The following is a 27,090-nucleotide window of genomic DNA, read 5'->3' as shown; positions in this document are numbered from 1 at the left end:
CTCTCTCTCTCTCTCTCTCTCTCTCTCTCTCTCTCTCTCTCTCTCTCTCTCTCTCTCTCTCAGCCCCGTGCTACTCAAAACCAACCAATGGTTTCATGCACTCATCATGAAGTGTGCGTGTGTGTTATTGACCACAAAGGACAGGTAGAACGTTGACGTCTCCAAACACCGACGCCTATCTGACAGCAGGGAGCAGCCATGACGTGTCCTGGGCTCGAGACACGGCTCACCTCACGCGCAGCTTCTGCCCACAGCATACGGATTTAAGGTAATAGCCATTTTCTTATTTTATTTATGCATATTTGGTCAAATGACAGCACATTTTAGAAAACTGGTATTCCTTTTTGTGCTAGAAAGTACAACTTTGCTTGGTTCAGCTGCTATAGGCATTGTTATTCATGTGCAATAACAATGCAATCTCTTATCAACTTTGGAAATTTGACTCTTAGTACGTCAAAATAGACCAACCTATTTGCATTGTTGTGTTAGGAAATATAGTTGTATTTGACAAGAGGGGTTTTTAACACATGAAGAATTAATTGGTTCTCTCTAATAATGTTTTGGGTAAGATAAATGCTGAAAATAAACGAGATGTGATTGTGGTATCATATATAGTTATCCATTCTTTGATTACTTGAGATATCGTCATGTACAGACAAGTAAATCACGGTGCTTTATTTAAGGATGTCAATATGCCGCCTTTCTATTCAAATATTACATACAGGATTTTATTTAAAACAATATTTTGCAATGAAGGCAAACCAAATGACAAATAGCCCCCCCCAACCACACCACCCACACCACCCAACACACGAACTATTTGTTGTAAACTTACTTCATACTTCTACAAATCTTGTATTTGCACTAAATACACTGAAAGTGAATGGACAATTTGAATCATGACAAATCCAGAACAATTATTCAGACGTTTACGTTATATAATCCAGGACTTCATACATCACGCTCAATCTACAATATCTGAGAACGTTTTAAATTGAGAATTATGAAAATTGATTCATATCTATGATGTGACAAGCTTAGATATTGCGTGTTGAGTTAGACAATTTAGTGAAACAATTGCTATTTAAATCAGGCACCGAGGGTGTCGAAATTCTTGAATCATTCACGCAAAGGCTTAAATCGTTTGTTTTAAATGTTTATTCACTCAATATTGTCAATCATTTTCGGCATTCTAACTGATAATTTCAGGAAAGAGAGTTTTGTCCAATCAAAAACACAAGACACCTTCACTCCAAATGGATTGGAATAATTTGACCAGTGAAAATGGCATGTAGTCGTACACTTACTTCCTTTAGATTATAACAAGTAACCAAAAAGTACTTATTTGATACAAGTTTCAAAATGTAAATGAAAGCTTTGGCTAATGTGTAGGCTTAGTTTGGTTAAAATGTGAAATAGGGCTATAGAGTGAATAGCTTGTGGATGCTGCCAGGCCCCGGCCCAACCAAATAGATGGCACTGGCCCCAGCCAGCATGTTGCTGAGCAGGGTTCTAGAGGGAAAAAGCTGAATTGAGAAGGGGGCTGATAACCTCTGGTGGTGGCAAGGTGAAAATACCAGGCTGTAGAAATGAAACTTGGATTTACATTACATTTACATTTAAGTCATTTAGCAGACGCTCTTATCCAGAGCGACTTACAGATTTATTTTTGAATTAATTCAGTCAGTCACATGGACGGGTTGGTTGTTTAGGGCTTGCTTAGATTGTTGATAACATATCAAATATATTTCCTCTCCAATGTTTATTGAAAACGTAAATACATTTGCACAATGAGCACTTCTTGTCTCTCAAATACATCGTTACAGATGTTGGTTATTAAGCTAGCGAATTTTAGCCATATTAGCATAGACATTGGTCAAAACACCTCAAAACAAGACATGGTATCAAGAACAACATAAAACCAGCTGAAACGAGCCAACTACGATTCCCCACATGGTAGTTATTGTAATTGTTGCTAGCTATATGGCTATCTAGAATCACAACAACAAACAGACGTCTGCCCCTGTTGACGCGCACGCATTGTTTTCTTGACATTGTCAGCTAACCCATCTGTACAACAAACGATGCTGCATCTTACAATGATCATTATTACTATTAGGCTATTACTTTTTAACATCAATAGGCCTATATATGAGCCTAACACTAAATCCATATTCATATTATAACATAGTATTTTTATTATTGTTGCTGTTAAATTTATGCCATGTCTTGTTTGGAGGTGTTTTGACTATGTCCATGCTAATATGGCTCAAATTCGCTAGCTAGTTAACCGACAACTATAACAATGTATTTGAGAGACAACAAGTGCTCATTGTGCAAATGTGTTTATGTTTTCAATAAACATTGGAGACGAAATATAGTTTACATGTTGTCAACAATCTAAGCCAACCCGAAACAACCAACTCGTCCATGTGACTGACTGAATTTGTGGTTCTTATTATTGTTGTTAGTGAAGTAGATGGTGGTTCGTTTGTAGCTATTTACTTAGGCCTACTGATTGCTGTTCTAACGGATTAGGAAAAATAATGTTATGCAAAATTGGGCTATGCGTAAAATGCCTGAGTATATGTTAATTGGTTGAAAATAGATAGCTTGTGATTGATTTGTAACCATTAAATATATTAATCAATTCCCTCAGCTGTTTTGAAAGAATTTGATAATTGCTAGGCAGAACCACACACACGCACGCACGCACGCACGCACACACACACACACACACACACACACACACACACACACACACACACACACACACACACACACACACACACACACACACACACACACACACACACACACACACACACACACACACACATTACGTGTCACTATGCACAGGCTTACACTGGCCGAATAGTTATAGAACTGTATAATTTATTTAAAAAAATATTCACAGGCAATTATATGATATTTCGCAATGATCTTCCAAAAACAATTGTTTTGAACAAATGTTTTTGATGGACAAGTTCAAAGGGTGTGCACCCATAGACTGGTGTTAAAATATCTAATATTGTAGCACGAGCCACTTCGTTATAGGTATGATATTAAATCCTAATTATTTATAATTTAAAGTTTAATATAACCATATTTTATAACAGAAGCCTATTTTAACAGTTTACTCTAGTACACTATTATTTTTTCTAAATGGAAATCTCTTCCTATATTAAAATAGACAGAATTAAATAGGCTACACTTAAAATCTTGCAGTTCTCTAAGCGTTGTTCACAATCAGGGAGGTCTTATCCTTGAGGGGAACTTTAAAAAAGATCCGAGGCCATAACCGTGGCAACCTGTCTGCACAAAATCAAAGTGGAGTAAAAAAGTCCTTTGTTTCCGCTATTGCCCTGTCTGGACAGGCCGAGAGATTCCAAGACAGAAATTCCAATCCCGAGCCTCCAGACAGCGCACGAGACAGTGACCTTGAACTGACAACCAGTATTTCCCAACTTTCGTTTTGTAAAATAATATAGACCTATCAAAAATACTTACTTTCTCAGAATATCAGTTGAGTGTTGCTCAATTCCCCTAAGCTTCCAAAGGTATCGTCTGTATCAAATGTGAATCCCGAAATCGTTCAGTGTGAATGTGAACTAGACTTGTTGGAGAGCTGGTTTGGATCGAAGGCGTGGTGGCATTGGGGGGTCTGGTCTGCTGTCTGCTGCGGCACAACGACGCTGTTGCCTCTATTCTCTTTGAGGTAAAGTGGAACCATTATACATAATGCAGATTTACTTTTAATATATATATATATCGATAATTAAAGCTCTACTTTGAAAATGGTCATGGACTTATCATTAGATGGTTACAGACATTATCTCGTCTTGTAATTAAGGTTTTTGCTTTGGCAACTTTTCCTAGAATGGATTGCTATGTCGTAATTAAGAACATGAGAGGTTGTGAACTAAACCGATACCAAGTAATCTCCCATAGTGCTCAGACGGCTGTAGCTAGACGCATAACATATAATAACATTTGTGTTGCTGTACTGCATTACAATACTTACTAAGGGTCTGCAATGATTGGAGAAGAAATTCTGAAAGTGCACGAGGCCAGATTAAAACTCAAAGAATTCAAAGCAGCGTCTCCAATTTCAGATGTATATTTTTCGTTCTATTTAGAGGCTGAGGCGCGCTGGTTCTCTGTGATATCTGTCACTGCTGACGATGGATCAAATAACGTGTGGGTTGCATCAAATAATGTCTGAGTTGAAAATTGTGCAGCGACCAATGTAGCCTATGTAAAACTAATTAGGCTAGTATTCTCAAATAAGGCTTTGTACTTCTTGTATATGCAGGAATATTCAAATTGCAAGTACAAAATGCCACACATGTACATCTAAAATGTTATATAACTACTACAATTACGTTGTCAGTAGGCCTAAGTTATTTTATTTACCGATATTTTATATTTTATATTTTACATAGTTATGCTGTTATGACGTATAATATGAACATAACGTAAATTGTCAAATTGTTTTGGACAAAGAGTTATAAATCCACATTATAGCAGATCATCAGTATTATTATACATCAAATAGGATGGTAAGGAGTTATATTCCTTTACCATACCCTCAACACACAGTTCTATATGTTGTAATATCCTTATGACGTAAAACCGCGCGTGATATTTAATTGATATTATGGTAACGCATTCTTCATGAAAATAATGTGAATGGTTAACATATTTTAAGATCAATAAAGCGCAATTTTGCTCATGCACTTGAGTAGAACGGACATATTCAGAGCAATATACATTCATTAATTTATGTAAGTCTTTATTTAGTAGGCCTTATTTATGCCTACTAATCGTCACCAGTGCTACAGACATCTGGGATCATAGGCAATGAGCCTTAACCCATAAGTATACACACGTGCGCATAAGAGGCGTTAAATAAAGACATTTAAAAGGGGTATGCATTTTTGATTACACATTTCAGATCTGAGGCGACAGTTAGCCTAGCGGTTGAGAGTGTTGCCATAGTAATCAACAATTTGCTGGTTCCGATTCCAGAGTAGACTGGGTGAAAAATCTATCGATGTGCCCTTGAGCAATGCACTTAAGCCTAATTGCTCCTGTAAATCGCTCTAGATAAGAGTGTCTGCTAAATTACGTGTAATGTAGATGTAGATAAGTTTGTTTTTGTCGGTCTTGCCCGGTGTCTAAACATTACGTAACGTCAGAAGAATTAATATGAGTGTCAGTAGTAAGCTATATATTAGAAGGATTTATATCTAAGAATGCACTCTGAGTCTAAGCATTTCCAGATACCTTCAATGCAATTGATGAGAGGATCTGTGGACCAGATGGGAGGAGAAGAAAGAGAAAGAATATGGTACCATACCATCCACTGGCGTATATGTTGAACATTTTGACAGGCTTAGACCACATTGGAATGTATTTGCTAACTGTTGGCTACGTGCCTGAATGATATGCATAGGAGTCATATTTTTTTTTAAATATGGTAAAGTGATTACATTTTTTTTGCTGAGACTAAGCATTCATTTTTGCTGTTGTACTATAGCATATAAGAAAGTATATTTCCTCTAAAATTGCTCTCTAGCGGTGCTTTGCTATTATAACAGCTACACTGTGATGCATAATAGCGATTCCTACAGAGCATCTTCAGAATGATAATACTACAAATCAACTAATTAATGGAATATGATTCAGCACGTCTCCACCGATTGAATATGTTAAGTTCCCTCTGCTAACTTGTAAAGTTAATATAAAATAATTGTGAGAGGTATAGGCCTATCACCGTCCTCATAGAGCTTGGCTGCGAACGTTTATAGGGGGTATCTGTTAAAGTTGTTCATGGGTGTATGGGAGAATATTATGTGAGATATACACTCTTAAAGTAACCTTATAGAATAACGTCTGATTTTAACAGAGCCGCTAAAGTAGAGAGCGGCAATGAGCATCAGTCTTTTCTTAAAACAAGCTTGTAAAAGACGGACATCACAGCTTTATTTGACATTTAATTCAAACATAATTTGCTCGAAAAAACGATGCACCTTCTCCTTCAAAGGAAAATAAATCGTTTTCATAAGAAATAGTATTTTAAAACCTTTGCCAGCTAATAAAAATATTAAACGAGACTAGGGACTGTTACATATATTTGTATAGCAGAGGATAAAAAAGGAGAAGTAGGTTTTGAATCGACTGGGTTCCAGAGAAGAAAAACAAGATTATACACATTTAATAAAACATTTATGGTATTTTTTTAAAGCACATAAACCCCGTAATACAGTTAATGTTTTGTTTTGTCTGAGGTGGACCAAGTGGGTGGTACCCTTGTGTAGCATGATTTAGTCCTTAGATCACATGACTTTAGGTTGACCAATCAGGTGCACCCCCAGGTTTAACTACGTTAAATGTCAGATTGCAATAAACTAGAAGCTGTTGGTCGGGCCCGCGGAAATGGGCGAGCATAATCTTCTTAATCCCGGGTTTGTGGGACCTTTGGTAAACATCCACACTGGAGACACTTTTTACTTTCCGAATTTCCGAGCCTCGGGGGGACAACTGGCCGGGCTACCATCTCTCCCCTACCCGAGAAGGGACAATGTTTGCTCCCTCCCGTGGAATCCATCCGAGCCCTGCAATGGATATTCTCAATCATATTTTAGCAGCCCCGTGTCTATTAACCCTTCTTTCAACCGGTCGTGTGAAATTACTCGACCAGAGGAGAGTAAATGTTATTATAGCAATGGCAGCGTGAGCAGCAGAGAGAGCTGTTCAGGTGGTGGCGGGAGCAGCCTAAAGCGAGAGGATAAAGCGAGGGACACATCATCATTCATAACATCTGATCACGGGATGCACTCTGGCATGGGCAGCAATAACATTGGTGCATTTTCTAAGTATAATTATGGGACCGAGCAACTCGCTCAAGACCCGCCGTCCTGCCAATCTCTGGAATCCGATTCCAGCTCCTCGCTTCTCAACGAGGGCAGCAAAACTTCCTCCAGCGACCCTCAGACCCTTCTGTCACCAGGAAACCACACCGCCCACTCGGGCAACATAGCTGTATGCGGAGGTGGGTCCCATCCTCATTCATCCAAACACTGTTATTTGATATTATAAATCCCCAAAATGCTCGTTTATTATCAAAGGAATTGTGTAGTTCAGCATAGCCAGAGGTTTGTTGTTGGCTCTAGCGATATGTTATTATGATGCTCATGTTTTGTTTTTTGCCTGTAGGCGACTTCACTTGCGTGGCAGACAAACGCCGCTAGGGGTTTCCTTAAAATGTTCCGTCATGCTTCAAGCGTTTGTGTTCAACCAGGAGACTTTAGGCTGCAGACCATTTTAGTCCACGGTCTCAGGGTCAGAATAAGACAAATCATTACGAATAAGCTTATCGATGTGAATGTATCAGTTTGGTTTATCTGTATCATTTAGCTTGTTATGACATGTATATTACGCAAATATTAGGCAGAACAAATGAGTGCAGTGATTTGAAGAAGTGAGGCGCTGTGGATGACTGCATCAAATAGAGAGGGATTTCGTTTTAATGACTCGTTAACATAATTCATATTGTCGCTGTGTACTTTAAAGGGGGTGGTGTTGGGGGTTTTGCAAAGGAAATACTTCATTATCGTGTTAACTGCATCAGCTTTAACTGCATCAGTAAAACTTCATGTGACACAAACTACTGTAAATTAGTGGTCCCTTTGCCTTTATGTATAAACTCCGAAGAAGGAAACATAAGTTCAGCTGCAGCTTCTGAACAAACATTCCCCATGTCATCGAATAAGATTCAGATTCAGAAAGGTCTAGATAGATTAGACCACAACAAGTCAAGTGTAACACAACACATGTTTATGTGCGCAGCACAGGACGTCTCATTGACATGAGAATAGTCTTGGAGGTGACTGTGAGCTGAATTTGTAGTCCTAACTGGTGTGACTAATCCATATCTTGTATGCCCCATCCAGGTGCCCCGTGGTACCCGATGCACACCCGGACCCGAAAGAAACGCAAGCCCTACTCCAAGCTCCAACTGGCCGAACTGGAGGGCGAGTTCATACTGAATGAGTTCATCACCAGACAGCGGCGGAGGGAGCTGTCTAACCGCCTCAACCTCAGCGATCAACAGGTTAAAATCTGGTTCCAGAACCGGCGTATGAAGAAGAAGAGACTGATGATGAGGGAGCAAGCTATGGGCTTCTTTTAGATTTAGTAGAGACGTGGCACCATAAGGATAATCGATTGACAGGCAGTGTTTCTCCTGTCTGCAATTGCTATAAATGCATGCATGCACTCACCAAGCCTACTCTCGCTCCATCTCCAACAGAAAGTGCAAAATGTTCAGGAAAATATTTTAGGTGTAAGCCCTAAGTTAAACGACCAAGTGATACTGCTGCGATAACTTAGAATATTGCCCGAGTTATGCAGGATAGTACTACCATAGTGTTGTGGTAAAACACCTATAGCCTACAGACGTTAATCAACTGTGAGATGATATTCTTGCGTCCCAAAGGACGGAATTAGTGCATGATGTCCATGACTGATGTCATTTCCTAAACCCTTGAAAATGAACCATTTATTTTGATAAATGATTTGAAAACTAAATTAACAAAATGAAAAGCAATATAATAAACACGAGGCCAGAGTTTGCGATAAACCTATCAGGCCAATTCTTCACCAGTGTTCCTGAATCCCATTTACTTGCATTCAATGTCACTGGCAATGTAGTTTGGTTAAGACGAAAGACATTGGTTGAGACGAACACAATGCCCTTATCTGCTTTCTTTAGTTCCCTGCCATGTGTTTCGGCACGTTCACGGTCACGAGCAAGGAGTCAGAATCCAAGCCGCAAATCAGAGGATGTTAAACCTCCAAGCCAACCTCTCTATGGCTGCAGCGCTTTGAAATATTATTTGCCATGAATTCGTTCATGTGCTGACAACTTTCTCAAGATATTTGATACCCCCCCCCCCCCAAAAACAGCCTCTGAATAACTTTGGGGGTTGGATCAGAACAGATGAGGTTGTTGTTTAAACACGGGTTCGTGCTGGCTGCTATTGAAGATCATAGTTCTCGTAGACGTGCTGACAATTATTCTTCAATTATTCTTCCACCATAGAGTTGTTGGAGATCCTTATTGCAATAACAAGCAGAGATATATGTCTTCTTCGATAATGCACATCCAATAGATATAATCTCAATGAGCTTTTTGTACTTGATATAGGCCCAGGAATAACGGTTACCGCTGGAAAAGTGCACATTTGAAATGGGCATCATTGGAAGTAGAACTTGACTGAAAAATAGGCTCAGTGGAAAGAAATATAATAATATTAATATTAATATAATATTATAAACATATATGACATACAAAATCTAAACGCTGGTGTGTGAACCTTTAACATCTGGGCAGCACAATGTATTATAGTGTTGAATGTATATGGATTAAACCCCTGCAGTGAAAGACACAGTGAAGCATGTTAGTGATTATGTGGAAAATAAACAAATGGATGATACATAATGATTGCTCGGTACCTTATGACTTTTAAAGTAGAAACAACTGAAAGATTGAAAGACATATCGTCGCATTTTAAAAACCTTTATGATGTATGCATATTATAATGATAATGATTATAATGCATTGGTCGGAGGTACTGACAATCATTTGTAGGCTACTGTATTTGGTATTCGTTATGTACTATATGGTGTCTCTTTTAACCTTATAACGTGTAGCAAATTGTAAAAGTATGGAAATAATATGATATTTGGGGATATCCTATCTCAATATAATAGTGTTTTATGTTAATGTTCCAATATACAATCTCGCATTTCCATTATTTGCTGTTGTAAATGGTTATATGAAATGAAGATTTCATACAGCCATGACATGGTTATAAAACATTGTATGATATGATACTATTTACATGATATTTCAGGATACCCTTTCTCCGTCTGATAGTGTTATATTATTGTTCCTTATTTTTTTGTACAATATTGCGTTCCCTTATTTGCTCTTGTGAGGGTTGCTTAAAACGTTGTGTTGTATAAAAGTAAAAAATGACATGAATGTATCTATGTATGAATAAGGTTTCTAATAAACAGAATCTTTAAAAATATATATATATATACCACTGTCATTTTACTGTGGTTTCAAGTACTTTATTATGTGATAATGGCACAACAAATGAGGCGCATTCTAGCATTACACACGGTTATTGCGTTGGATTATTGTTTGGATATACACGACATATATCTAAGATCAGCTATAGCTTTATTTTGTTTCCGTTTTTCTTCTAAAACAAATATTTTGAAGATCTGTAATAAATGCTACTCGGAGTGTGGCAACACATATACTGTAAGTTGAGTAGCTTCCTCATCTAAATATTATAAACACATCTTGCAGTTCAAAGGCCAGGTAGTCAATGTCGCTGGAATGCAATAAAACAGTGACTTGAACAGACAATAGCAGTAATAGGACTACATTCCAGTTATAATATCCTGAACCTCATAGTTGGCTGGATATTCTGATTATATTTATCCTACATGCTGTTTCAATGAACTTTTAATGTGGTCCGTAGTTGAAGTGATGTGTACAAGAACCCCAGCTCTCTCATTTGGAATGGTAAAACAATATGATGCACTGGTTATGTGGTAATGACAGGTAAACAGAAAATATGGAGTTTGCGTTGCACATATCAGCCAAATAACTCTCAAACATAATTATCATTGAACATATATATATATATATATATATATATATATATATATATATATATATATATATATATTGGGTATTAAGGGTTTGTCACAATAAAGTGACGGCTTGTGTTTTTTTCTGAATTGAGATCAGTTGTTGGCATTTCAGTGAACTGTGTGGATGGCCGGATCCGGCGACCGACTCCTGGCACCAGTCAAGTGGTCTGAATTAGTCCCTGTATATCAAAAAATACTTATGCCTACATCATACGCTGCTGCCACTTGTGCGTTTAGCCTATAGTTTACTAGCCTACCATACCGTGTTGAAAATAGTTTACTAGCCTACCATACCGTGTTGAATATAGTTTACTAGCCTACCATACTGTGTTGAATATAGTTTACTAGCCTACCATACTGTGTTGAAAATAGTTTACTAGCCTACCATACCGTGTTGAATATAGTTTACTAGCCTACCATACTGTGTTGAATATAGCTGACTAGCCTACCATACTGTGTTGAATATAGTTTACTAGCCTACCATACTGTGTTGAAAATAGTTTACTAGCCTACCATACCGTGTTGAATATAGTTTACTAGCCTACCATACCGTGTTGAATATAGTTTACTAGCCTACCATACTGTGTTGAAAATAGTTTACTAGCCTACCATACCGTGTTGAATATAGTTTACTAGCCTACCATACTGTGTTGAATATAGCTGACTAGCCTACCATACTGTGTTGAATATAGTTTACTAGCCTACCATACTGTGTTGAATATAGTTTACTAGCCTACCATACCATGTTGAAAATAGTTTACTAGCCTACCATACTGTGTTGAAAATAGTTTACTAGCCTACCATACTGTGTTGAATATAGTTTACTAGCCTACCATACAGTGTTGAATATAGTTTACTAGCCTACCATACTGTGTTGAATATAGCTGACTAGCCTACCATACTGTGTTGAATATAGTTTACTAGCCTACCATACTGTGTTGAATATAGCTTACTAGCCTACCATACCGTGTTGAAAATAGTTTACTAGCCTACCATACTGTGTTGAATATAGTTTACTAGCCTACCATACCATGTTGAATATAGTTTACTAGCCTACCATACAGTGTTGAATATAGTTTACTAGCCTACCATACAGTGTTGAATATAGTTTACTAGCCTACCATACAGTGTTGAATATAGTTTACTAGCCTACCATACAGTGTTGAATATAGTTTACTAGCCTACCATACTGTGTTGAATATAGTTTACTAGCCTACCATACAGTGTTGAATATAGTTTACTAGCCTACCATACAGTGTTGAATATAGTTTACTAGCCTACCATACTGTGTTGAATATAGTTTACTAGCCTACCATACAGTGTTGAATATAGTTTACTAGCCTACCATACTGTGTTGAATATAGCTTACTAGCCTACCATACCGTGTTGAAAATAGTTTACTAGCCTACCATACTGTGTTGAATATAGTTTACTAGCCTACCATACAGTGTTGAATATAGTTTACTAGCCTACCATACCGTGTTGAATATAGTTTACTAGCCTACCATACCGTGTTGAATATAGTTTACTAGCCTACCATACCGTGTTGAATATAGTTTACTAGCCTACCATACCGTGTTGAATATAGTTTACTAGCCTACCATACCGTGTTGAATATAGTTTACTAGCCTACCATACCGTGTTGAATATAGTTTACTAGCCTACCATACCATGTTGAATATAGTTTACTAGCCTACCATACCGTGTTGAATATAGTTTACTAGCCTACCATACCATGTTGAATATAGTTTACTAGCCTACCATACCGTGTTGAATATAGCTTACTAGCCTACCATACCGTGTTGAATATAGCTTACTAGCCTACCATACCGTGTTGAATATAGTTTACTAGCCTACCATACCGTGTTGAATATAGTTTACTAGCCTACCATACCGTGTTGAATATAGTTTACTAGCCTACCATACCATGTTGAATATAGTTTACTAGCCTACCATACCATGTTGAATATAGTTTACTAGCCTACCATACCGTGTTGAATATAGTTTACTAGCCTACCATACCTTGTTGAATATAGCTTACTAGCCTACCATACCGTGTTGAATATAGCTTACTAGCCTACCATACCGTGTTGAATATAGTTTACTAGCCTACCATACCGTGTTGAATATAGTTTACTAGCCTTCTATACAGTATTGAACTATATCTTTCTATCCTACTATAAACTGACTATACTGTGTTGAACTTAGTATATCTCAACAATATCTTCAAAATATACATGATTTTATTGAGAATTTAGAAGGCTGCAAATTTTGATTCATCATCACGGCAGGGTAGCCTAGTGGTTGGGCTCGTAACCGGAAGGTTGCAAGTTCAAATCCCCGAGCTGACAAGGTACAAATCTGTCGTTCTGCCCCTGAACAGGCAGTTAACCCACTGTTCCTAGGCCGTCATTGAAAATAAGAATGTGTTCTTAACTGACTTGCCTGGTTAAATAAAGGCGAAATAAAACATTGCGAACATTGAGGTGATACGTTGCCATAGTTACTATTCCGTCCTTTCAGCTTCCTTCATTTCTTCTGCAACATTATTATTGTTATTTTGCCATTTTAACTTACCTGTGTTCACAGTTTCTACAGTCAGGATATTGAGAGGTGCATTGAGTCATCAACTCAATGCACCTCTCAAGAGATGTATTAGACCATAATGCTTTTACCATACGCTAGTTTCTAGCAGCAGCCTATGGATTTGCTTATAGGTAAAGTCAACAAATGAGAAAAGAGAGAGAACGTGTTTTGGGTACTAGCCTACTATACACAACTAGCAATCATCTGAATAATAAGTATTTAGTGGTGCATCCGTTTAATAATGTTTAATCTAGAAAAATTGAAGTTCAGCTGTATTCTACCTGAGACATTGTGGAGAATGCATGGTTGGAAAATGTGTGAATTTTACGCACAAGGCAAAACAATATTGTGGTCCTGATTTTAGCTTGCACATAATAGTCTATAATAGTCTAACATGTTAGATTATACCGTACTTATTAATAGAAGTGAATGCATGCGAATCTGAACTCTGAAAACTGGTATTTGAAGATGAAAATATTCGGGTTACATTATGTGTGTGTCTTCATTGGAGTGGTTTTACGCAGAGATTACACAGAGAATATTCTCGCAGTTTCAATGTCGAATGCCTTTGATGTGTTAAATTAGAGAGGATATTGTACTACGAATATTAGCCCAGTACCTCATACTATTTTTTTAAAATCATAATAATATAAGTATTTTGTATGTTATGCAATATATAGCCTACATATTGTCTGGATATGGGCTATATTTCAAAAAGTATTTGCATCTTAGAAAATGAGTACATATAAGCAATCAATCACAGGTTATAATTTTCTCCCTGTGTTTTTTTTTCCACTTCGAAAACACATATTCGACTTGGAACAGTTATAGTAAATTGCATAATGCTACTTCTAGTGTTACGTGCTTTTACGCATCGGTCATTGTATCCAGCAATGAAAAAGAGGCACATTTGACTCAAATGTAGCCTTCAAAATATGATGGTAATGTCAGTGAAGAACCAATCTCTGAGACGATGTTCTTCGTTCTTGTGTAGAATGCAGATATGAGGTTATATGTGGTATACATGCACACCGATCGTACTTTTGACTTTGAGACTGGCTAAATCTGTTTATGGTGGCTTGTCACCCTTCGCGCCCCGTCACAGAGGTCAGTATAAGCGGTACGTGCATGCCCTTCACTGAGAACTTCACGGATAGCCACGAGGCCTAGCAGGCACCCCAGCACCGTCACATTATGTCTCTCTCTCTCTCTCTCTCTCTCTCTCTCTCTCTCTCTCTCTCTCTCTCTCTCTCTCTCTCTCTCTCTCTCTCTCGCTCTCGCTCTCTCTCTCTCGCTCTCGCTCTCGCTCTCGCTCTCGCTCTCGCTCTCTCTCTCTCTCTCAATTCAATTTCAATTAAATAGAATTTGAGGGCTTTCTTGGCATGGGAAACATATGTTTACATTGTCGAAACAAGATAAATAGATAATAAACAATAAAGCATTTACTGTAAACACTACTCTTACAAAAGTTCGAAAAGAATAAACACATTTCAAATGTCACATTATGTGCATATACATAAATATTGCTGTTGTGATTGGTGTATCACCCAATAGATATGGGAGTTTGTCAAAATTGGATTTGTTTTCGAATTATTTGTGAGTCTGTGAAATCTGAGGGAAATATGTGTATGGTCATTTTGCAGGAAGTTAGGAAGTGGGCAGTCTGCACAGAGCCTGTATGTGGTCTGCACAGAGCCTGTATGTGGTCTGCACAGAGCCTGTATGTGGTCTGCACAGAGCCTGTATGTGGTCTGCACAGAGCCTGTATGTGTTCTGCACAGAGCCTGCACAGAGCCTGTATGTGGTCTGCACAGAGCCTGCACAGAGCCTGTATGTGGTCTGCACAGAGCCTGTATGTGGTCTGCACAGAGCCTGCACAGAGCCTGTCTTCTCTTGAGAGCCAGGTCTGCCTTCGACGGCCTTTCTTTCTCGCTCGCTTTCTCTCTCTTCTTTCTCTGTCTTCATTCTCTCTCGCTCTATCTCTCTATCACTCTCTCTCTCTCTCTCTTGCTCTCTCCTCTCTCTATCATTATCTTTCTCTCTTGCTCTCTCCTCTCTCTATCACTCTCTCTCTCTCATACCGTTTATGACACCGAGCATGTTAGAGAAAAGTAGTGTGCAACGATATTCACTTGCGTGTGTGTGTGTGTGTGTGTGTGTGTGTGTGTGTGTGTGTGTGTGTGTGTGTGTGTGTGTGTGTGTGTGTGTGTGTGTGTGTGTGTGTGTGTGTGTGTGTGTGTGTGTGTGTGTGTGTGTGTGTGTGTGTGTGTGTGTGTGTGTGTGTGTGTGTGTGTGTGTGTGTGTGTGTGTGTGTGTGTGTGTGTGTGTGTGTGTGTGTGTGTGTGTGTGTGTGTGTGTGTGTGTGTGTGTGTGTGTGTGTGTGTGTGTGTGTGTGTGTGTGTGTGTTGAATAAAATCAGAGAGCATCGTCCAGCATTATCTTTATAATTAGCCTAATAATAATGTCATAATAATAATTATAGCATAATAATACCAATAATAATTACAGAATAACAATATTGGTATTAATATAAATACTTGTAACGAAATAACAATTTAGAGGAGGACCTTTGTACCAGAGTGTCCCCCAATCGTTTTTACAAGCATTTAGTGGATACCTTTCATTCTTATCTAAATCCTGTGGTCCAGACAAACCTAACACTGTGACGAACTAAACGTGAACTGTGTATTTGTTAGCGGATTAACTTTGTCAGCTTAAGTATCATGGTTTTGCCAATCAAAACTGGATTTTGATCTTCCAAAACTCCTCAGCTTGTGTTTGTTATTTGTTTAACATTATGGCTGCGTGCACAATCCATTTCGGGGCCTATCCAAGGTTGTGGGGTGTGTTTTCTATAGGTTCTCCTCACCCCCACTCCTTTAACTGATACGTGTGGGCGGGAACAGTGCACAAACCGAAGGTCAAGTTAGTACCTTATATGGATCCCTAGTGTACCAACACACTGACTGACTGGCTGACTGGGTGCAATAGAAATATGTGAATTGTCTCCGACTGGGAGCAAAACAAAAACAAAAGTCTCACTAGTTTCCATTTTTGTATTTTGTTTAACTTGCCGTTGGTAAAATGCATTGAAAACCATGTGTGGGCGGGAACAGTGCTTACTTTGAGCTGAGCTGTAAGCCTAATAGCTGTGCAACGGGAAAATTGACTCTGATTGAGTTCTGACTGGTAAATACAGACGATGCGTTGACTTATATTTGAAACGTTGTGGTATTGAAATAGTAGGAATAGTAGGAATAGTTTACCAAATTACCAAATTATCCTAAAAATAATCTTTAATATGCATGCACTTTAGTCCTTCAAGCTTTTAGCATATATCGAGTAACGCATGTGCGTTATTCAGTGCCCAGTGTCAGTTGTTTCCTAAAATAAAGCCGGACTTGGATGATGATGTATAGACATGCTAGGCTCACTGATCAACACAGCCGCGGCCTCGTTCAATTCAATCGTTTGTCATGCCTAATTGTACCGCAACATTTAGGCCTTTGAAACGTATCTTTGCTATTGTATATAATATCTCACTGCATGGAAAATTACGTGTTGACTTTTTTTTTGCTTTATTTAACTACACGAATCAGTTAAAAACACATTCTTATTTGCAACGACGGCACACAGAGGGTTCAGTGCCTTGTTCAGGGTCGGCTAGGGGATTCGATCCTGGAACCTTTCGGTTTACTGGCCCAACGCTCTAACTACTAGGCTACCTGCCGCCCCGACTTCAAAAGTGAACTAACAAACGCAGACAGTGAAACCCACAAAGCAATTAGGTAGGGAAACATCTTTATTGACACACACAATAACAGGGGTATGCTTTGCTAACTCATCAATTGAAACAGTAGTAACAAATATCGCAGCAAATAAACAAACAAAAAAAGTAGTCGGGCTACGTAAAATGTAATTATAGCAATAACTGAATTTGGGTAAGCAGGTTCCATTTGCTACATGAAATAGTTACATTTGGATTCGTTTAGTATAGATTAGACCTGCAGAAATGAACCTGTTTAGTCGTTTTCCTCTGATGTATTCCATTTCACACTAAAATGTAACTTCATATAGACACGTTTATTTGGTGAACTGTGACGCATCTGTGCAAGATATTTATCTTTACGATTGATGTAATAAGATATTCTTCTTTTCGCAATGGAAGCATACTTGTAGTTGATAATATAACCTACAAAAAAAGTCAAAATATGAATTTTAGTGTGATTTGTTTATTTAGAACTGTATGTATTTAGAACATATTCAGACTCATATGCAAACACATTGTGGTAAGGAAAGTTTTTTTTATGTAGGTGCAACATAATAGAGGGAGGTTTAATAACTGTTTAAAAAAAGTGAAGTTATTCAGGCCTGCAATTATTGATTATTTTTTTGTGTGCCTTTTTATTCATGTTCATAAGTAGGCCAAACACGAGCTGGTTTTGTTTTTAGGATGCCCACTACACTTTGCCGCCATGCAATAAAAAGGATTTGACCAGTCAATAATATTTACCATAGCCTATGATAATAAACTCCTCAGAGGAGCAGACGTTTGTTTCTACTTCAACACATCACTGGATAAATATGGATGAAAATAAACATCAAATAAATTGCCAATGTGTGAAATAATTTGACACTTTCACAGAATTGATGACAACATTTCATTGATCATTATTGTAAAAAAAACTGTTGTAAAACACACCAAATTATTGTCCGCAAAATACAAAGCTATTTAAATGTCCAAACACTGGAGTTCCTTTAACTTGAATGTATATCTTTGTGATGAGAGGACTAATCAACGGCCTATAATGGTTTGTCAACCTTTGTGCTCCTATAGTCCACAAATAGACTCTGGAGAGCCCTTTTACCGCGTTTATGTCATCTGATCTTGTAACCTACTGGTTTCCAGTACAAATGCGTTCAAGCTAGGTGCATTCACTGAGACCTCAGTAAAAATAAGAGCCTTTCTTGTTGTGCTTGAAACTCTTCGCAGCTCATAGAACCACGTTTAACAGCCCGACGTACATCCAATTAAATGTATCTAGGCCATGGGGGGACAGTAACATGATTACTCACGCTCCCCACATTTAGCCCTGGTTCAGACCGCTTTAATATGTGGCGCGCCGGGCCGGCCGTGCGCCTCTCAACAGGATAACTGTGCTTTCCTTCCATTTTGGTGCGTGGTGGTGACGAAACAAGGTCTGTGTCTGGATCACAGAAGCAAAAATGTGGATGATTAAGTTATTTACAGCATTGTCTGTTCCCCAAAAGCTAAGGAAAAGGAATAGTCCATAATACGTTTAGGCTATGAACCAGTCCACACAATAGACATGCTATCGATCATAGGCTATAAACAGAATAGCCTACGACTTGTGTGTACAAATTCAACTTATTCCCATGTACTTTTTTAATGTTCATTTTTGTCCAGATAGTTATTTGTGTTCTAAAAAACATTTAGGCTACCATTGTAATAATGGTGCGAGGTATAAATGCATTGCCTATATTCCTGACATTAGTCGTAAAAGCTTGTGCTCACAAACAGTGATGTTTAACCAGAGAATGGCAAATATTTACAACACCTCCTTCTTTCAGGAAATTCTCAGGACTCCAAATGCCATGTGTGGCTCCTAAGTTGAAGCCTCTGCCTTTAGTTTCGTACATTTTATGATCATACTCGCTGCGTGTGGTAGACATATTCGTCAGGGACTTAAGTTAGTCAAAAACATTCGTGAAGGAAACCCTTCCCACTGGGCATACTCTGGTTGAATCAACGTTGTTTCCACGTCATTTCATTGAACTTACCCTGACTCAACATGAAATAGAATTTGAAATAACGTCTGTGCTTATTTCTTATTGCGCACCAGCCATCCACTTCCAGGGTCCTACTGCGGGTGGAATATTACAGACTAAAATCCTTTACTTGAACTTAAATCCAAGAAGAATAAACACATGGTAAATCGTATCCCCCGAATGATGGCCTTAGAGCTTCAGCCCCGTAAGTCATTCATCGTTTTAGGTTTTCGAAGGAGGATTACCCACGGTGTTCATTTTCCTTACTACCCAAGTGTTGTGGGCATGCCATTTATGTAATACCACATACAATGTGTTGGCATCTCTGTTTGAAATTGTACACGACTGGTAGATAGGTATATCCCTGTTTCAGCGATTAGGCCTTTCAGTTAAGGCCTCGCTTGATTATCCTTCTCAAAATCATTGTGCATATTAATTAGAGCGCATGCAGGAAACGCAGTTGTTAGTGATTTCTGAGCTGGAGAATATCTGACATTGTTATGGACATGAAGGCTATTACATGAAGGCTATTACATGAAGGCTATTACATGAAGGCTATTACATGAAGGCTATTACATGAAGGCTATTACATGAAGGCTATTACATGAAGGTCACTATGCACTTTGTTTGTTGTTGTCTTGCTATCGACGATAATGAATTCCACAAAGGACGTAATAATTAATTATTCTGCGTGGAGGCTTCGTTTACAATAAAGCTTTGGATAATTAGCGCCGTTTATAACTCTTTATTGAAATGACTCAACAGCACAACGACAGTACATTTTCTGCATCCTGTCAATATGAATGGTTTATTATTATGTTTTCGACTAGTTTACTTTTTGGAATGTATGAAGTTCCCAATTAAACGTATTATATCCGTTCTTGAGGCGCGCTTCTCCTAAATAATGCAAAGCGCCTTGAGCAAAAAGCGCTATTATATTCCAATCATGATTTGTGATATTCATTATCCAAGATATAGAATTCCTTGCAAAATATGAATACTAGGCCTTCCTAAAACTGGATGGTAGCTTTAGGCCTATGCATTTGGGAGTCGAGCTATCGCTTCTTTGTGTGCGTTTATGGATTGTCTAAACCTGAATAATTAAATAGGCCTATATAATGAATATACTTCTGTCAGAGCCTGAATTATATCCATATTGTTTATGGTCATGCGTCATGATATTCCAATGGTTTCCCAATATGGTATGCAAAGTCTTTGAATGTCATTATAGGATCCAAACTTTCACCATGTTCTATTAGGCTACAATATTAGACGCTACAAGCCTGAACGAGAGGGAATTGACTCACTGCGCTCTAGGCTATATATAGCCAGACTAACTAATGGTAGCTAAGTAACATTTGTCCAACATAAGCTATGAATGCTTTCAACTTCTTTTACCCGTCCCTTGTGGTGTGACGTGGAATTGTTCATTTTGTGTTTTCATTTAGACAGTATGACTGCATGGTTAGACTACTTCATATGTGCAGGGTAGAACTTATTAGTGTTCAAAAATGTTTAACTCCTTACTCTCCCTCTCACTGTATTGTGTTCTATAGAACAAAGGGATTTAGCTTTTTCTTACAGCCATTCGGCGTTTTATGGTTAGGCACGTAGAGGATTTTAGTGGTCAAATTCAAGTGCTGTGTCTAGGCAGCTGTCTGCTTTCTTTGTACTTGGATGCAGGCATCGTGTACTTCAACCTTTTATCTTCTGAAAGGGGTCTGTAAACAAACATATTTCAATGCTACTGCCACACACCTCTCCAAAATACCTAGGTCTAGTTATTATAGTATAATTGATTTATGATGGTTTAAATGGAACAGCAGACATAACGTGGGTTTTTCTTCCTATAATGTGCTTTAAGGCGACTGCCAAAATGCGCCTATGATTACATGATTACACACTCTCACAATCTTAAACATTTAAATTATTGAAACAATAGAGTTTGGGCTATGCAATTATATAATTTGCATACAGATTACCCTTCAGAAAACATATTTTGGAACAGAGGAAGTTAATGATATTTATCATAATCAATACAATGATCATAGTTTTACTTTGTATTGATGATTGGCCAGTATGGTTCACGTGATTCAACAACAGTGAAAGTTTCCCACATAAGATAAATCGCACACGGAGGTATTATTGAATAAATGCAATTACATTATTTAAATACCATACATCCCTCTACTTGATCACATGGCCCAGCCACGTTTGTGATGGGGATTCCAGACGTCATGTATATTTTGAAGGTAATAACCAATGTATGTTCTGTCTGGGAGCACAATTAAAACGAATCAATGACGAGATTTGTTTTCTCTCCGGAAAACAATGCATATTTAATCAGGCATCTATGTACAGTAGTTACACGATGTAGCCCTAAAGACATACATACAGTAAAGGATTTCTGACTTCTCAACAGCTGTCAGAGTGAAAGTATTCCATGACAAATCGATTCATGTGTTGCCCAGTGAGACTGTGGGGCCTAAGCAGAAATATGTCCTCAAGCCTAATTCAAAACAAAAGAAATGGTCTCCTTTAGACTTTTAGCTTAAATATAGCTAGGTCACCTCTCGAGTAGACTATCATTTTCTAAAACACTGTTCATTTCTGCAATTCAAAGTTAAGATTATTTTATATTTTACACTCCGCGGTTGGTGGATTACAGCTGTTAAGACAGCCGTCGTCGACCAAGGTTAAATTTCACTTGTGCTCTTCTCTCCACCACGTTCAGCCTGGAACCTTGGTCTTGAGTGCCTCGGCTATTCTCCTCCAGCTCTAACATGATCCAAGAGAAAGGGAAGTAAATGAAGAGAATGAGTGATTTTGTCGAACTAAAGCACCCTAAACAGTATGTTGTGTATTCTTGTTTTATTCCCGTTTAGTTCACATTTATTTTGAGACAACACCAAAGATATAGGCTTCCATCAAGGCCATGTCTTGATAAAATAAAATGAAATACCATCCGGAGAAAAACTAAATCCTTCAAACACGTGAATGTAGCCAAATGCGTATTCAAAATGTTTATTTTGAACATTGAGTTTTAATGTTTTTTTTTCCTTATAGAGAAATGTTAGTCTGTTAGTGGCTGTTAAAAATGTAAATATAGGCTATAAAAGTGGTTTAGATGAAAAATAACCCACATTTCAAAACTGCAATATCTTAAGCAAGACAACATCTATATCAATCAAAAACAGTCATAATCATTGCCTTGATGAGGAGCAGTTTCAAAGAGGTTAGTCATAGATTCACGATAGATATTTACCTATAAATAAAGCCTGCTAGGCTATGTGTGAAAACACACTTTTCAAAATAGGGGCGCTTCGAGTGTGGTGTTGGAATCTTGGTCTCATTGTAAAGCATGGATTTGTTTTAACTTCACAGTGATCTCGGTACACTTTGTTGGTAGTGTTTAGTCATACATTACAATGTGTGAGAGTAAATTCTGCTGTCTACCTGTAGGCTATATGCTATTGTACAATATACAACATGTAGTATACTATGATATGGTAATAGTAGTAATAATAATCATAATAGTCATAATAATAGTAAGGTCTTACCTGTAGAATTCAAAATCAAATTTAGTCTGCTATATCACATGCTAAACTATGCTACCCTAGCCCACTCTCATACATAAATAGCCTCATACTCAAGCTTATCTTTATAATTGCCATAACCTAAGCCAACAAACAGGATTATGTTACTGGTTTTCTTAGTGCTCCTGTGGTGTTTAAATTAATCGTTTGAACCTCCTAGATCTTACCTAAGTGAACTACTACACATCCAAGTGTTCCAAATTGATATATGACAATATCTACTTTCGATCACGTGTCTTTGGCGACTTAGACGGATTGCGCGTCATCTTGCCTTCCTAAATTTCCCCCTTCTGCAGTTCGAATCCAAAACATCTATCTATAGTACCGAGTACGGGGGAAAGATGTTTAACTCGGTGAATCTGGGAAACTTCTGCTCCCAGACGCACAAAGACCGGACATCCGAGTTTGGGGACAGAACGGGCTGCGCCTCAAACATCTATCTCCCGAACTGCACCTACTATGTCCCCGAATTTTCCGCCGTCTCTACGTTTCTTCCACAGGCCTCGTCGCGGCAGATAACCTACCCATATTCCTCAAATCTGCCTCACGTGCAGCCGGTACGGGAAGTTTCCTATGGATTGGACCCTTCTAGTAAATGGCACCATAGAAGCAATTATGCATCATGCTACTCTGGAGAGGATCTGGTGCACAGGGACTGTCTTCCGTCATCCACCATGACAGAAATGCTTATGAAAACGAACGAGAGTGTGTACAGTCATCACCACCACCACCACCACCATCCCAGCTCCAACCATTCCTCCACAGGGTTCTACCCCGGAGTGGGGAAAAACAACGTCCTCCCTCAAGGTTTCGACCGCTTTTTTGAGACCGCATACTGCGGCGCGGACAATCAGTCAGCAGAGAATTGTTTACATAAGAGCGAGGCAAGTAAACTGGAAACAGAGTCCCAGCAGCCAGCGGCTCTACTGGGCGCCCCAGACCAGGACAAGGACCCAGAGGATGAGGAGGAACATACACATTCGGGCTCGTGTACTTCTTCAGCCACAAAGGACGGCAGTGCCAGCAAGAACAGCCACTCGAGTAGGTACCGAAGCTATAAATGGGGAAAGGTTAAGGGACTAGCCGAGTGTTTTGTCGGTCAGATTTTATGTGGAGTTTTATAAGCATTCAAAGGATTTTATTGTAACCTACAAAGCTCTTTCTTACAACGAGAATACTTTTTACGATGGGAAAGTGCTTTGAAAAAAAAGCATGTTATACACAGACGCTTCTATCTTAGAGTCCGTGAAATTTTAAGAGCGCGCTATTGTGACAAATGCTAACTTTGATCATGAACTTGCGTTGTGCATTTTAAGGGATTTTCTCCTTGGTCTGTCGTGAGTAAAAACCAATTGGGCAGAACATTGCTTTTGGTATCTTGTTAATTTTCTTTTAGCAGCTTGCATGCAAACTAACCCTACTAAAAGATGCTGGGAGATTATTAGCCTTGTGCACTTGGAGGCAAAATAGTATTCTTAATTCAGCTATTGACCATATGACAGGCTCCGTAAGTATCCATCTAGGCTATTTATATGTATCTGGAGACAAATTGAATCAGTCGTAGAGACTCGGTTATGTGTTTGTGTCCATATCTGGACCATGCTTGTGTCCGCAATTCAAGCTCTGTACCGCAGTATGAACAGTGTTGGGGAGTAGTGAACTACATGTAGGTTAGTTCAACTAGTCATTTCATTCAAATTTGCTGAAGCTTGGTCGTTCAAATAAATTCAAATCTTGGTACTGTTTTTACCATGTAGCGGTGTAGCTAAAATACATGATGGGTAAAGTAGGCAGGAATTTCCTTTCTTTTTCTGCATCAGACCACCTGCCGGATTTTCCCTTGAAACATAGTTTTGGGGTTAAATAAGCTAAATGACATTATGTTAACATCTAACTCCAAGGTAACCTGTTCTTGTCATTTGTAGTCAGATTAAGGTATGATACTTTTTCATGAAGTAGTTTGCATGAAGTGAACTACTTTTTCAAAGTTACTCCAGTTAAGGTTGTATGTTTCTTAAGGGTATTTTATCTTAAATGATTCCATTCCATTGTGAAGTAATTGATAGCTTGTTAAACTATATTTTCAAAGTAGCTTCCCCAACACTGAGTTTGAAAACACATTCTGTCCAGATGTAGTCTATATAGCTACATTTGTGTTAGCATCCAAGCTACATCTATGTGTATTGCATTTAGTTATGAATGGGTATGTGTAAATTGTGGTCAGTGTGAACTTTCCATTCGGTTAGCCCTGAGATATCTATGTCTGAATTTGCAGTGATTTACACACACACACACACACACACACACACACACACACACACACACACACACACACACACACACACACACACACACACACACACACACACACACACACACACACACACACACACACACACACACACACACACACACACACACACACACACACACACACACACACACACACACACACACACACACTGGCGTCTGTTTGTGAAGCCTAATGTTCCACAATCAGAGCATTACTGTAGAGATGTTTTATGTCGTTGTACTTAGTCTTTTTCATGAGATTTTGACCACAACTGTGATGTATTGCCATTTTGAGAGCCATTTTAGCTTTACAAGAGGATTAATATATCATATATATATATAACAACATTTCAAACAACCATGAAGGAGTGTGCAAATGTATAGTTGAATTCCATGGGAATGCCCCGCAACCTGCAGCCGTATACATTTTGTTATTGTATATTTGTAATAAATAAACACATACTTAGAGGCTGTAAGTTGATATTCTTTGCACTTTGAGTGCGTGGGATAATTTAATAGTCTTTATGGCTGATTGTTTTGATATATTACGTGTTGGATGTTGACAGAATTGGTACCATTAAATTAATGCTTCTAGAAATACCTGAATAGTGTATTCGCAGAAAGAGCCTACGTACTTTATGTTGATGTTAATACGTGTTAGCTAGGCTACTTTAACTTCATATGAATATCCGTTCGTGAATGACAAATTATTCCTTGAAACTTTCGTTGATCATGTCCTTCCTGTTTGATTACCCCAGGTACTCCTCGCACGAGGAAGAAGAGATGTCCATACTCCAAATTTCAGATTCGAGAATTGGAGCGGGAGTTCTTCTTTAACGTTTACATCAATAAAGAGAAACGGCTGCAGCTTTCCCGGATGCTGAACCTCACCGACCGACAGGTTAAAATCTGGTTTCAGAATCGAAGAATGAAAGAAAAGAAATTAAGCAGAGATCGTTTGCAATATTTTTCTGGAAACCCTCTATTGTGAGCATGTGAGGAGTGTTAAAGCATAGGCCTAATGATTATAGTCAAAGGTCAATAACACTCTTTTCTCAGTGAATTCTTATCACCCGTAATAAACAAAGTTCAAGTTACAACAAAGAGCCCAGATCAGCAGCCACGTTGAGCAACTAAATATTATGTTGAGGTTATTTCTATTTCCAACATATGGGGTTTCTCTATGTATGCGTAATAAGCCGCCATTTTCCTGTAGCCTTCGTGCACAGAATAATTTATATTTCAGATATAGGCCTACAGGTGATATAATAATCATTGATATGCCGTAGTTCATATGAATTTCAATGTAGTTACCACGAATTTTAATTCTGTGTATTTACTTGTGCATTTCACAAGTATATTATTTGTTGAATATTAAATGTTACAACACAATTTGGAAGCAATGATAGGCCTGTATTGGATATTTAAACATGTCTCTTCCCTCTGGTCCTTGTATAGGTATATGTATTGCCTATGTGTAGCCTACCATGAAACCACGATTCTCTTTTCGACGAGACTATTGAAGACAAAATAGTATTTACAGGCTTCATTTTTGCCATTGAGAACTGTGACGTGTACAATTTGTATTGATGGTTTCCCTTGTACAGACTATGCAACTATGTGCATTCGTGATTGTAAATATGATTTCATTTTTAATTTCTCACCCCCTTTCGGTGCTGCTATTTTCTTTACACCGCCCAAACAAGCGGTGTACTTTGAAAGCTTTAATGTTAACGATCGTTTAAATGATTTGCTTTATGTCGGTGTTGGCTATGGAAGATGAGGAGGAAAATATGGAGCTGTGCCTGTGTATCATTGTTATATAGATACCTATGAAATAAACAGACATATAGACAACAAACAGACTCTGGTGGATTTTGTCATAGATGTTATTATTGACCATGGCTATCTGCTGGTCATTTTCAAAGGGAAGTGATTAAGAGTGGCAGCCAATGGTTGAAAAGTATTGCCAAAACATCTGACTGCATTTGTGTCTTAGATTTTATTTTTAACCATTAAGCCTATCTGATGTTAATTTTTAAGGGATTTGAGTGGGGTATTTCTCGGGGTATTTATGTATATCAAC

At 38.3% G+C, this 27,090-nt stretch overlaps 2 protein-coding genes and 1 long non-coding RNA gene across 4 annotated transcripts; 2 read left to right on the top strand and 1 right to left on the bottom strand.

Moving 5' to 3' along the window:
- Positions 1 to 26,853, top strand: LOC124032255 (homeobox protein Hox-C11a). 2 transcript variants are annotated; one of them, XR_006838244.1, is made up of 2 exons: positions 1 to 268; positions 25,763 to 25,897. XR_006838244.1 is itself a non-coding variant. In XM_046344513.1 (2 exons), the coding sequence occupies exons 1-2, from the start codon at positions 23,054 to 23,056 to the stop codon at positions 25,993 to 25,995; spliced, it is 933 nt and encodes a 310-aa protein (XP_046200469.1). In that variant the 5' UTR covers positions 23,024 to 23,053; the 3' UTR covers positions 25,996 to 26,853. The 2 variants fall into 2 exon arrangements, 1 of the variants encoding a protein (XP_046200469.1); XM_046344513.1 differs by lacking the exon at positions 1 to 268 and adding an exon at positions 23,024 to 23,753 and having other exon boundaries at positions 25,763 to 26,853.
- LOC124032256 (homeobox protein Hox-C12a-like) lies at positions 5,692 to 9,318 on the top strand. The gene is made up of 2 exons (XM_046344515.1): positions 5,692 to 7,057; positions 7,959 to 9,318. Exons 1-2 carry the CDS (start codon positions 6,442 to 6,444, stop codon positions 8,195 to 8,197), a joined length of 855 nt encoding a protein of 284 aa, XP_046200471.1. The 5' UTR covers positions 5,692 to 6,441; the 3' UTR covers positions 8,198 to 9,318.
- Positions 21,421 to 23,114, bottom strand: LOC124032257. Its single transcript, XR_006838245.1, has 2 exons — positions 22,677 to 23,114; positions 21,421 to 21,894 (listed from the first exon to the last, which is right to left on the bottom strand). It is a non-coding gene; the product is annotated as an uncharacterized LOC124032257 (long non-coding RNA).
- Positions 26,854 to 27,090: the final 237 nt, after the last annotated feature.

Source organism: Oncorhynchus gorbuscha, linkage group LG03, assembly GCF_021184085.1.
Source record: "Oncorhynchus gorbuscha isolate QuinsamMale2020 ecotype Even-year linkage group LG03, OgorEven_v1.0, whole genome shotgun sequence".
In the NCBI taxonomy this organism is placed as follows: domain Eukaryota; kingdom Metazoa; phylum Chordata; class Actinopteri; order Salmoniformes; family Salmonidae; genus Oncorhynchus; species Oncorhynchus gorbuscha.
This window is presented reverse-complemented; position numbering and strand designations above follow the sequence as displayed.